This window comes from Eleutherodactylus coqui, chromosome 8, assembly GCF_035609145.1.
Source record: "Eleutherodactylus coqui strain aEleCoq1 chromosome 8, aEleCoq1.hap1, whole genome shotgun sequence".
In the NCBI taxonomy this organism is placed as follows: Eukaryota; Metazoa; Chordata; class Amphibia; order Anura; family Eleutherodactylidae; genus Eleutherodactylus; species Eleutherodactylus coqui.
The window spans coordinates 142,389,738-142,403,729 of record NC_089844.1 but is presented as its reverse complement, the minus strand read 5'-3'; the positions used below and the strand labels follow the sequence as shown (position 1 = coordinate 142,403,729).

The 13,992-nt window shown below is 43.4% G+C and overlaps 1 protein-coding gene across 4 annotated transcripts in view; it reads left to right on the top strand.

The window, feature by feature from the left end:
* CACNA1H (calcium voltage-gated channel subunit alpha1 H) overlaps positions 1-13,992 on the top strand; it is a 490,224-nt gene that overhangs the window by 455,770 nt on the left and 20,462 nt on the right. For all 4 annotated transcript variants that reach the window (XM_066576606.1, XM_066576607.1, XM_066576605.1 and 1 more), the window contains exons 28-29: positions 4,067-4,200; positions 4,304-4,374. In XM_066576606.1, coding sequence (XP_066432703.1) covers positions 4,067-4,200; positions 4,304-4,374 — 205 coding nt within the window. The remainder of the gene's footprint in view (positions 1-4,066; positions 4,201-4,303; positions 4,375-13,992) is intronic.

Sequence of the window (13,992 nt, the reverse complement as noted above, 5' to 3'; positions counted from 1 at the left end):
CTTTTATTGCCACACACACAGTATGCTAATCATTTCCAGTGGAGTCCCTGGGGTGGAGCTGGAAGGAGCATGGTTGGGCTACTGCTAATGTCACAAGCACAGGAAGTGTCAACTAAGGCAGGGGTCCCCAACTCCAGTCCTCAGGGACCACCAACAGGTCATGTTTTCAGGATATCCTATGGTAAGAACACCTGTGGAATGTCTGAGGCACTGACAATAATTACATCACCTGTGCAACACTGAGGAAATCCCGAAAACATGACCTGTTGGCGGTCCCTGAGGACTGGAGTTGGGGAACACTGAACTAAGGAACACCGGTCATGATCCAAGCAGTGACTGACTCTATGAGTCCAGGAGGCCTCTACTCTGCCCTGGTTACTCCAGGGATGTGATTAGCATACTGTGCTCACTGCAATAATAGAGGGCTTTACTATATATTTTGAGTTTCGCTCTTTAAAGGGCCACTATAGTGATTATTTTAATTCATTCACTATATAGCTATCCTCTAGTATATATACGTGAACTAGTGTTACCTGTGTTATTTCTTTTTGTCTGAAACTCCTGTTTTTTTCTTCTTCAAATAGTCATGTGATCTCAATTCTAATTAGCTCAGAGCTGCTTGGGGTTATGAATTCATTTTCTAGTCAGTTTCTCAGTCTGTGTGATCCTGTTGCATGGGATTACCATAGAAACTGCTTTTAAGTGGGACACAGGCACTCCTGTTACAGTTACTCATGATGATCACACAGCTCCTGTTACACAGTTATAGAAGAGGAGATCACAGCTCATCCTCCTGACTGTACATTTATGGTCTGTAGCTTATGTAGGTGAATATAGAAGGTAATTATGATTAAACTTTTCCCCCAGCAAGCAGAAATGGTATAACCTCAGCTAATGCAGTGCTGATGCATCATGGGATTTATTTGAAAGTAAAGGTAAAATATTTCACTCCCAAGATGGTGTTTGCAAAGCATCAGACAGGGGGTTGCATGGCAGGGAAGTGGCTGTAATGCACACTGGAGATCTTCAGAGTGTGACCGGCAATCAGGTGAGGAGGCAGGCGTAAAATAATGTGTTTTCGCTAAAGTGAAGGCTTAACCCCTTAGCGACTCCACATATGCCTTTCTACAGCAGCCAGTAAGGGGCCCTATTCTGGTGCATGTGCAGGCCAGAAGCCTGGCATGGGTCTCCTATGTCAGAGGAAGCAGGTGCTCAGCTGTCAGATATCAATCTGGCACTTGCTCAAACAGCGGGGACCGGAGGAATCGCTGATCCCCACTGCTTAACCCTTTACATGCTGTGGTCAATGCCACCATGGCATATAAAAGGCTAGCAGAGGTAGGGTGCTACTTCTATCACGCATCACAGCCCTGATTGGCGATCACAGGGTTCTGATGGGTTGCAATGGCACATGGAAGCTTGAAGAAGAACTCTGGCCAGTATTATAGTACTTATACTCTGGGTCTGCCATGTACGGTGGAAATAACAGCTAATTTTGTATACTTCACCTCAGAAAAAAACAACAGAAAGTGATTAAAAACTCATGTGGATCATCAAATGGTACAGATAGAAAGTAGAATTCGTACTGCAAAAATAAAAACCTGAAACTGCACAGTTGACGTTAAAAAAAAAGACACAGGGTCCCAAAGCAGGACTGTCCCACCTAAATCGGAACGTCTGGTCACCTTGGATTTTAGCTACCCCAAAATGATGTCATTAAAAATATAATGTGTCCTGCAAAAAACAAGCCCTTATATGGCTATGTTGATGGACAAATTTATGGCATTAGGAATGCAACAACAAATAAACCCAGAAAAACTGGTTGGCCATTAAGGCATAAAATGGGCCCATCATTAAGGGGTTAAGTGAGTCTTCGGGTCTCTTATTTGCCTATGGCATATAATAATGGGAGCTGAGACCCTAGCAGAGGACTAGCTGCCCACCGTGCTGCAATATCCAACCCAGCAATGTCATTATGAGTGACTCAGCATCAGAACGCATAGTGATATCCCGGCCACATCTTTCTTTCCTGACGAGCTCAACTGATGTACTAATTAGAATTCTTCACGGCAAGGCCCGAGAGGCTAATAACGCTAATTTACATGGGTGTCTGATAATCCGTGAGCCTCGGACAGGAGGATGCATTCACGAGCTGATGTTCTTTCTTTAACACTCGGAGGCCTAAATACATCATCTTCTCATGCTCTGAATCCGAGTTGTCAAACTGATGCTTATTAAGATTAATTTAGTAGGAAGCAGCTCGCTCCTCGCTCGGATCTTATCAAAATCGACAAGCTGTTGATTTTCTTGTGTTATTTCAAGACTACTATTGATTCCTGCCTGTAATCAGCAATTATTGGGGCAATTCATACACCTGGAACCAATTATCTCCATAACGAACAGGGGCAGCCACACTTAAAGGGCCCATGTCACTTTGTAAATGTTTTGTTCCATAAAACTAAAATAAATACTACAATAAAATACTATAACAGCCACCTAAATATAGGTAGCTTAAAAAGTCCTAAGTAATTAATAGTTCCCTGGTGGTCTAGGGCAGTAGAGCAGTTAAAAGTCTTTTCCATGCTAGTTCTGGGTCGACAATTGCTAAATACTTTATTCAGTGGTGGTCTTGGGCAGTAGAGGGGTCAAAATTGCATTCATTATTTGCTCTTACTGGGTAGATAAGGGCTGAATATTTTATTCCCTGGTGGTCTAAGGTAGTGAAGCCAGTCTAAGGCCGGTTTCACACAAGCGCTAATCTCGCGTGAGTTTTGCGCATTGCGAGACTCACAAAACTCATGCGAATATGGACCCCATTCTTTTAAATGGAGTTTGAAAAAAGAGGTTTGGTACCGAATGAACCTTAGCCCGGGATTCTTGCATAAGTGGAGTATATGAAAGGTCTGAAGGAAGTCAAGATTGTCCTCTTCCCAATCATTGTTTTTGTTTTTTGCTTTTTTTTTCATAAAAATTCAGAATTTGATTGTAAGAATGTTGCCATCGAAGAGGTGGTGCTGCAGGGGTAGTGTCTTCACCTCCTTCTATGTGCAGAGAGATAACAGACATCATAAAACTGTCACATTCCTCAGCTCAGCGGACTGATTAAGTATTTATCTCTTTGCTCAGATTGTCTTGTGTTATTTTAAGCTTCAAATTTCTGTGTGTGAACATTTAATGATTGAATTCCTGGTGGTCTAGGGCAATGCCCCCTTCCTTGGTGGTCCAGGGTAAAAAAGGGAATATTTTATTCCTTGTTGGTTTAGCAAAGACAAGTGGTTAATATTTTATTCCATGGTTGTGTATGACAGTGGAGGGGTTAATGTTTGATATCCTGGTAGTCTAAGGTAAATTCCTCTTTCTTTGTAATGCAGTGTACAAAATGGGTTATAATTTTTAAAAGTCTGCTCTTAGAAAGATGAGAGTTTTGTGGTGGTCTAGGTTAGTAAAGGGATTATTATTTCATTCCCTACTGCTAAGGGTAGACCAGGTATTAATATTTTATTCCCTGGTGGTATGGGGCATTGGAGGGGTAAATTCTTGATTTCCTAGTGGTCTACAATAAACAAGGGATTAATATTTGATTCCCTGCTGGTCTCAGCTAATATCCCCTTCCTTGCTTGTCTAGGCAAGGTGATAGTAATATTCTTATGTGGCTTAGAGTAGACAAGGGGTTAATATTTGATTCCCTAGTGGTCTTGGGTAATGTTGCCTTTCTTGGTTGTCTGGGGAAAGCAAAAGTAATTTATTCCCTTGTGGTCTACAATAAACAAGGGGGTTAACATTTGATTCCCTGTTGATCTAGAATAATGCCCTCATCCTTGGTGGTCTAGAATAGTAGAGGGGTTGATTTTTCATTTCTTGGTGGTTTTACGTAGGAAAAGGAGTTAGCACCTGGTTGTCTGGTGGTTTACAGGCCTCCCAGGCTGCAGTGATACATTATCTAATGCAACTTTACTGCAAATCTACTGGATTAAAAAAAAAAAAAAGTTGGATAACAACCCCTGTGGGAGCTGTATTGGACACTTTATTGAATAGGCTGTCTGTTAAATCTAAATATTGCTTGCAGGTGGAACCAGCTAGACCTGGCAATTGTGCTGCTCTCCATCATGGGCATCACACTGGAGGAGATCGAAATCAACGCTTCCCTTCCCATCAATCCCACGATCATCCGCATTATGAGAGTGCTGAGAATTGCCCGAGGTGAGATGTCCAATGTTCAATCAAATCTCCCCTGCAGTAGAGAAGGTACAGGCGTAATGGCTTTACTATGTCTATTTAACCCCTTTTCTGCTTGTCCTTGTAGTGCTGAAGCTTTTAAAGATGGCCACCGGAATGCGGGCTCTGCTAGATACAGTGGTACAGGCGCTGCCACAGGTAACCGACAGTCCTGCACTCAATAATACCACCAACATATGTTCTGCTTCATATAGTTATACATAAGGGCAGTATTATAGTAGTTATCTTCTTGTACATGGGGAGCAGTATTATAGTAGTTATATTCTTTTACTTAGGAGCAGTATTATAGTAGTTATATTCTTGTACATAGGGGGCAGTATTATAGTAGTTATATTCTTTTACTTAGGAGCAGTATTATAGTAGTTATATTCTTGTACATAGGGGGCAGTATTATAGTAGTTATATTCTTGTACATAGGGGGCAGTATTATAGTAGTTATATTCTTGTACATAGAAACAGTATTATAGTAGTTATATTCTTGTACATAGGAGCAGTATTATAGTAGTTATATTCTTGTACATAGGAGGCAGTATTATAGTAGTTATATTCTTGTACATAGGGCAGTATTATAGTAGTTATATTCTTGTACATAGGAGCAGTATTATAGTAGTTATATTCTTGTACATAGGAGCAGTATTATAGTAGTTATATTCTTGTACACAGAGGAGCAGTATTATAGTAGTTATATTCTTGTACACAGAGGAGCAGTATTATAGTAGTTATATTCTTGTACATAGGAGCAGTATTATAGTAGTTATATTCTTGTACATAGGAGCAGTATTATAGTAGTTATATTCTTGTACTTAGTGGGCAGTATTATAGTAGTTATATTCTTGTACATGGAAGGCAGTATTATAGTAGTTATATTCTTGTACATAGGAGGCAGTATTATAGTAGTTATATTCTTGTACATAGGGAGCAGTATTATAGTAGTCATATTCTTGTACATAGGGGGTAGTATTGTAGCAGTTATATTCTTGTACAGAGGAGCAGTATTATAGTAGTTATATTCTTGTACATGGGAGCAGTATTATAGTAGTTATATTCTTGTACATAGGGGGCAGTATTATAGTAGTTATATTCTTGTACACAGGGGGCAGTATTATAGTAGTTATATTCTTATACATGGGGAGCAGTATTATAGTAGTTATATTCTTGTACATAGGAGCAGTATTATAGCAGTTGTATTCTTGCACATAGTGGGCAGTATTATAGTATCCACATCATAGGCCTCTCACTAGCCAAGCCAGGATACTACTGCACATTGATGAGCGTTAACCCCCCCCCCCCCCCCAAACAGCTGTATGTGTTTGGATTCTGGCTTAGTTTTAAATTCCCAATCATTGCTCTATAGACACTTTGTAAAGGGTTAGGAATAGAGATGAGCGAGTATACTCGTTTCGAGTAATTACTCGATCGAGCATCGCGATTTTCAAGTACTTCTGTACTCGGGTGAAAAGATTTGGGGGGCGGGGGGAGGCGTGGCGGATTGGGGGGTAGCAGCGGGGAACAGGGGGGAGCCCTCTCTCTCCCTCTCCCCCCCACTCCCCGCTGCAACCCCCCACTCACCCACGGCGCCCCCCGAATCTTTTCACCCGAGTACGGAAGTACTCGAAAATCGCGGCGCTCGGGCGGAAAAGGGGCGTGGCCGAGTAGGCTCGCTCATCTCTAGTTAGGAATTGATTTGCAGGAATGCTGCCATCCAATAGGTGACGCTGCAGAGGTATTGTCCCATCTTCCTTATTTACATTCCTATGTAAAATGCTGAGTGGGGAGTGTTTAAACGCAATCTGAAGTTAACGAGTCAACAATGATTTTCTGCCGTCTGAAACTGAACGAACAAAAAGAGAACAATTCTCGTTAGTCCTTGGTTCGCATTTAAGCCGAACGATTATCGTTTATTTTTGTTCGCCTTAACGATTTTTTGAACGATAGTCGTTCCGTCTAAATGCAGCTAAAGTGTTTACCAGAGGGTCTGAGGTTCCCTCTGTTATCACATCAGCCCCCTGAGAACTGATTGTGCAGTGCCACTGCCTTGCTATAGTGGCCAGTGGCCTAACAATGGCTTTCAGGCCTGCCATGTAAAGAGGCTAGGCAGGACCTAATAAGCTGCCTGTCAATGTTAACGTTTCACAGATAATACACTGCCATACATTAGTACGGCAGTGTAGTATACTAGTGACCACATGTTCAAGACCCCTACTCTGATTTTTTTTTTTTTTTTAGTAGAAAAAATGTTTTTTGACAAATATATTAAAACAAACATTTTTTTTTGTTTAAAGTATTTTTTAAAAAAGCACACATAATTGGTAGCATCACAACCACAACAACTTTCACTAAACTGGCCGCATCATTTATCCCATACTGTGAACGCTGTAACCAAAAAAAAAAATCAATAAAACAAAACCAAATGCTTTTTGTTCTTTCAACCACAAAAAATGCAATAAAAAGTGATTAGTAAGTCGCATGTATCCCGAAATAGTTCCAATAATATCTAAAACTTGTCCCACTGAAAGCAACGCCCACACAACTACATAAATAGAAAACTAAAACATTTATGAATCTCTAATTGCAGAGACACAACAATACATTTTTCACTCTTCCTCCCCCAAAGCATGAATAAAAGTTCTACAATACATTTTACGTGCGTCCAAAATGGGATTATTGAAAAACACATTTTGCTAAGAAAAAAACAAATCCTCGCACGGCTATCCGCTGCATGATTAAGTTCCAAACTAGGCCAGACCCTTAAAGGGTTAATGTCATATTTCCGATCACGAGAGATTACTCGGTTTGTTTTTGCTGACGCTGTATCCATGGAGGCTCATCGGATTCCTGAGGATTTCCACAAATTCTTCCTGGTGCCACGCTCCATCAACCCTATTTTTAGATGCGCTGGATGACTTATTTCCATTAAGTTAAGACGACTTTGTGTAAACTCTTATTAGATCCTCTGTTCTGGGCCAGAGCGAGGGCAGAAGAAAGCCTCCACAAGCCAGATTTCATCTTTATAAGGAATAAACACGTCCTGGCAGAGAAGATGCTGGGAGGAACGCACCAACATCTGCTGCTTAACCCTCTGCAGCGGGACAGTCAAAACCAATATGGCAACCGGAAGCTTCCAGGCGGCCATATTAGTAATAATCACCTTTATTGCTTTATTATAGAGCGCACACATATCACGCAGCACTGCACACCGGGGTTTGCCCCCATTGGGGCTCACAATCTATTCTGCACCTGCAATCTGTATATTGTTGGAAAATGAGAGAACATACAAACTCCATGCAGATATTGTCCTGGGATTTGCTGCAAGGTGACAATGTTCATCACCATGCCTAGACCCATATTTGTAGCTCTCGCTACCGTTGCCACGAAAATTCAAAGCGCCCTAATAAAGGGCCATTTATACTTGCCAGTTATTGTCATGATTTGCTACATTTTGGGTGAATATAAGGATGTCTGGCGAGTATGGCCATGACAGGAATCATGTGACCGCTCTGTAGCCCTGTAACCTCATACTGCCACTGTACTCAAGTGAGTCGCAGGTTTCATGACCTCGCGGTTGCAAAAAGCCTGGCATGAATGGATTGTATGTGAACATGGGGTGGCGGTGACTTGTGATTTGCACTGAGACTCTGTTGCGCTCCATGGCTGTATGGAGTCACAGGGCTACAGAGTGGATTTTGCATGTGCGACACATGACCTGGCCAAAGGCCCTATGTGGCCCTAGTCTTAATTGTACTGCCATAAAAACAAGTCATACCTGGAAGTCAGCGTGGGAGGTGAACGGCACAGATCAGGGCTGCAGGTGGAGTAAGAGGGGTGAGTACAGGCTGTTTTACCTATCTCTTGCCTCCCGAGATGGCAGGACTGTTCAGATGGTTGGGAGACATGTTTAACCACTCCCTGACCAGCAGCATTACCCCCTTCCTTACCAGACATGGGCCACCTGGGCATAGTCTACGGCAGCCAGGAACTGGTTAAGGAGCCTACCCCCTTAAAATTAGTGCTGCAATATGACTGCATTTTTCCCCTATTACAGTGCCATACCTGTTCACAGGTTGTGTGTGGTATTGCAGCTGACTCAGTCATTTCAATTAAATAAAGCTCTGACACAGGACCCAACCCACAGACAGGGCTGTTTTTGGCATAAAGCAGGCGTGTTTTTCCCAGACAACCCCTTTAAAAATCTATCCAGCCATTTTTTAATCCGTAGAAAGTTCAGTGGCTGTTGTGTTCACCAAGCTTTACCAGACTCCTGAATGGTAAATCTGCCCTCCTCTTCATGCATATGGCTACATTGCTAGACTTTCTTTGCCAATTTAGACTCTAGGAAAACTGTGTGACCAACATAATCAGCCATGGTGCCCAGTCATTAGTGAACCAATAGTAGAAGGGGATCATTGATGGTCAGTGAGATGTCAGGCTCATGGTGATTCCTCTAATAGGGGATACTGGGTGAGAAGATAAAGCGGGCGGGTACCGTGTTGACAGGAGCAGATAACATCTGATTCAAAATTATGCTATATATTTTTGATCCCATCAGCAGGGGTATGCAGATACGCCATTCATGTCGCATCCATGTCCTAGTGAGTTCTCGTAGACTGGATTATCCCAGGAATGCCATTTTTCACTTTACAAATATACAAGGAGATGCCGTCTGCACTGGGAAGGAAGCCACCATGTGCATGGGAAACAAAGCGCACAGACATTAACCCATCACCTGCTGCAGAGCGGTGTCACCCCTAGCATAGCCTGTGAATAACGGACTCTTGATACACAGCTTGTTACCAATAGAAAGGCATGTTGGTGCCCAAAAAAACAAGACAGCAAGCAGAAAGTGACAACTGTATATATATATATAGTATATAAATTGATAGAATGCAAACAATGGTGCTCTCAAAGTGGATTTCTTTAAAAAATTAACATAAAGTTCCCAAAAACAATACAGTGCAAGATAATATCACCATATAGTAACCAAATAATAACCTCATGCAGTGTCTATATAATACTACCATATAATGTCCAGAACACATTAAATACTACTATAGTATTGCCCAAAGTATACAGACATACAGATCTCCAAAACTAAACAGTGTCCAAATAATACCAACATTAGTATTGAGCGAGCCGAACCATTTAAACCCTGTTTTGGGTTGCACTTTGCTAGGAGTTCTGTTCAGCGTGAACCAGAACCTTGGGCAGTTCATATCTGACGAAACCACTAAAATGGCTTCTTCTTCTTCCTCTTCTTATTCATTTTCCTTATTCAACTTCCTTTTTCCTCTTCCCATTCCTTTTCCTTCTACATTATACTGTTCTTCTTCCTCTTCCTTTTCCTTCTTCGTCCTCTTCCTATTCGGTCTCCCTCTTCCTTCTTTCTCCTCCTTGTATTCCTTTGCCCTCTTCCCCTTCCTTTTTTTTCTCACTTCTCTTTCTATTCCTTCTTCCTCTTTTTTTCTTTTTCTTCTTCATTAACTTTGCCTTAAAAACAGCTCAGAGGTACTTAGATACCCTCCTAGGGGACATGAGAGTGTTATACAGGGCTTTTATGGCTCTTAGACAGTCTTATACACCAGAGGTATTGCTGAGATTCTGGGTTGAACTATTTCAGACCAAACCAAATGTTTTCCTAAAATTCGGCAAACCACTCGGAACAGAACTTTTGAAAAGTTTGCTCACAACTAACCATCAAATATCAGTGCTATACTGTGCTCAAATGATAGCACCATACAGCATTCATAGGGGCCTCCTGTGGTGCAGAGTGTTAAGGCAGCAGTATGCAGTCCTAAGCTCTCACTCATGACCTGAAGGTTCAGGTAGCCGGCTCAAGGTTGGCTTAGCCTTCCATCCTTCTGAGGTCAGTAAAATGAGTAAAATGGGGGTAATAAATAAATTACCTGAAATTACCTAAGTTGGCGCTATACAAATAACAAATCCCTTCCCTTCATGCAATACTACCATATAATACTCAAGTAGTAAAACATACAGCATATAAATAATACCACCAGAGTGTCCAAATAAAATAGCCAAATAACATTATTTCAAAGCAGATCTGTCATCTTTATATGCTGCTCAATGTAAGGGCTGCATATTAGAGGAACAGGCCCCACTACTGTTAGCTAAAAAGCACAAAAAATATTGTGCCATATGGTTAATAAGAACTCTATACTCTTCCCAACTTTTGAACAATAAAAGGAGTAACCAGTAGAGATGAGCGAGCATACTCGTCCGAGCTTGATACTCGTTCGAGTATTAGCGTGTTCGGGATGCTCGTTACTCGTAACGAGTACCACGCGATGTTCGAGTTACTTTCACTTTCATCTCTGAGACGTTAGCGCGCTTTTCTGGCCAATAGAAAGACAGGGAAGGCATTACAACTTCCCCCTGCGACGTTCAAGCCCTATACCACCCCCCTGCAGTGAGTGGCTGGCCAGATCAGGTGTCACCCGAGTATAAAAATCGGCCCCTCCCGCGGCTCGCCACAGATGCATTCTGACATAGAGGAGGAAAAGTGCTGTTGATGCCGGAGCTGCTAGAGGGAGAGTGTTAGGAGTTATTTTAGACTTCAAGAACCCCAACGGTCCTTCTTAGGCCATAGAAATCGCAGATCACACCTATGTGCGATCTGCAATTCCTGTTCTCTTCTCTATATGCGCTCAATGGGGCCGGCGGCAGCAGCGCCGACCCCATTGAGAACATATAGAAGACAAATCATTCTTCTCTGCCACAGCTGTAACAGCTGTGGCAGAGAAGAACGATGTTTGCCCATTGAATTCAATGGAGCCAGCAATACAGCAGGTTCCACTGAAAGCAATGGGCTGCCGGCGATCGCGGGATGAATTGTCGGGAAGGGCTTAAATATATAAGCCCTTCCCTGCAATTCATCCAGAAATGTGTTACAATAAAAATATATACCGTATATACCGGCGTATAAGGCGACGGGGCGTATAAGACGACCCCCCAACTGTCACCTTATACACCGGGAATTCAGCGGAGCAAAGAATAAAAATCATTACTCACTTCCCCCGGCGTTCTGCGGTGCTGCTGCAGGCTGTCGCTCCCTCCTGGTCCCTGGCAGAGCATTGCTTTCTGGACGCAGGGCTTGAAATCCCCGCCTCCAGAAAGCTACTGTGATTAGCTAACACACGCCGTCAGCCAATCACAGCCATTCAATGACATCATTGTCATTGGCTGTGATTGGCTGAAGGCAGGTGTGTTTTCTGGAGGCGGGGATTTCAAGCCCTGCGTCCAGAAAGCAATGCTCTGCCGGGGACCAGGAGGGAGCGACAGCCTGCAGCAGCGCCGCAGAACGCCGGGGGATGTGAGTAATGATTTTTATTCTTTGCTCCGCTGTATTCCCGGCGTATAAGGTGACAGTTGGGGGGTCGTCTTATACACCCCGTCGCCTTATATGCCGGTATATACGGTATATATTTTTATTTTTACACATTTCTGGATGAATTGCAGGGAAGGGCTTATATATTTAAGCCCTTCCCGACAATTCATCCCGCGCTGGCCGGCAGCCCATTGCTTTCAGTGGAACCTGCTGTATTGCCGGCTCCATTGAATTCAATGGGCTAACATCGGTCTTCTCTGCCACAGCTGTTACAGCTGTGGCAGAGAAGAACGATCTTTATGCTGACAGTGCGGGGGGGGGGGCACTCTTGCTGCTATTGTGGCTTAATAGTGGGACCTGGGAACTTGAGATGCAGCCCAACATGTGGCCCCTCGCCTGCCCTATCCGTTGCTGTGTCGTTCCCATCACTTTCTTGAATTGCCCAGATTTTCACAAATGAAAACCTTAGCGAGCATCGGCGATATACAAAAATGCTCGGGTCGCCCATTGACTTCAATGGGGTTCGTTATTCGAAACGAACCCTCGAGCATCGCGATAATTTCGTCCCGAGTAACGAGCACCCGAGTATTTTGGTGCTCGCTCATCTCTAGTAACCAGTCTTCTGGCATGCAATCTTTTTTTTCCAATGTTAGGCCACAGCCTTTGTCCATAAACCTGGACTTTGAATCCCCTCACAGTAGTCATATAGCAGTTCTATGCAGTGATAGTGATTACAGTGTAGTTACCTCCAGTCAGAGGCGTAACTTGAAGCTCCTGGGCCCCGATGCAAAATCTCTAACGGAGCCCCCAACTATAATGCTTTAGTCATAGTACTGAGCTTCCTGTATGGAAAAGAGAAGCCTTATGGGCCCCCTAAGGCTCCTGGGCCCGGGTGCAACCGCATCCCCTGCATCCCCATTTATCCCCTCTTCTTTGAGGACGCCAGTAGCTGACTTTTAGATGCAGATGTTGTACATCTGTGATACTGCTGAGACTTGTCTATAGCCTCAAAGTCTTCATAAATAGCCGATTAATTGCAATTGAATGCACGTGACAGATTGACATACATGCTCTGTAGTTTTAATTTAGGAATTAGGGGTGCTCCGTTTAAACACATATCCAATAAAGGTTACATTTTATGGTCCGGGAAGCCTAAGTTGATTTAATTTGCTCTTTGGGTGTTTTGTTTTTGGCAGACCACAATGATAGCTTCTTCAAGCCATCTATAATTTCTGCACAATCTCCTCACAATTCTGCACAATCACCTTTTAGCAAGCCTCCCATTGTGGCCACCATCGCCCGCCCCTTCCCCCCGGTCTCTGTCCATTATCAGCAGTGAAAACCCTCTTCTTTAGTCACTCAGTAACACCAGACGCTGTGTTCTATACAGCATAGCCTTACGTCTTCCCCTGTACGCAGGAGAGGGGACAGGAGTCAGGTTATGCTGTACAGAGGGCAGTGTCTAGCGCCACTGAGTGGACAAGAGAATTTTCACTACTGGTAATGGATAGAGGTTCAGGAAAAGGTGTTAAGGAGCCCGATCTCCCAAGACGATTGGGAGATGTGGAAAAGGTGATAAAATACGGTGAATTCATAGAGACAGGTCCATTGTATGCATAAGGAAAGATATCCCCCTGCCCTTCTCCCAGTGATTGTGTATGCAGATACAAATAATACCGTTATATAGTATCCAAGGAACAATGCAGTACAGTCTGTATACTGGGTCCGTAAGGGTCTATTCAGATTGCATTTGTAGCCTACATTGGAAGTATACATTGTGAGGATTCCCCCATGGATACTTTCAGCTGATGACTGAGACCACATGGCCATTGTTCTCCTACATAGACTTTGCAATAATACTCCTCCAACCCCTGTATCATCCTGTCATGAGGCAGATCTGCCATTCAGGAATGTAAGAAAGCTGGGTGATGATCGAAAAGGAGCGATTCTAGAAATAAACCAAACACAGAGCTAGCGGTATCCTCATGTAGTATCACTGAGTCACGAGCAGCTGGAGAACAAGACTGGCGCTCCTGCCCTTGCAGCAACTTGGCACTTATACAGCTTCCTGAAAAATCCTTTTTGACAGGCCTCCCTGGGTATTATGTGCTCGGATGACTGAAATGCCATGGTGTGGGCTGATGGTGCAGAAATAATGGATGTGAGGAAAATCAGAAGAGAGATGTGCAAAATTAGGAAGCCAGTACCCGCCTCCGGCACTCCTCTCCCGTGGAGGGACATTATGTCTGCAGTCCTCACTGTGGAGAAGTGTGCCACTGCGCTGACTACCTGCCAACACACAGTGTGGGCACTCTCATAGTGCAGCACAGGGAGCTCGTGTGCCCAGCTGGATGGCATAGGAGCTTGTCACAGGGTCAGAGGTCTGGTCATGGTGGCAAGTTGGAAATTTCCATCAC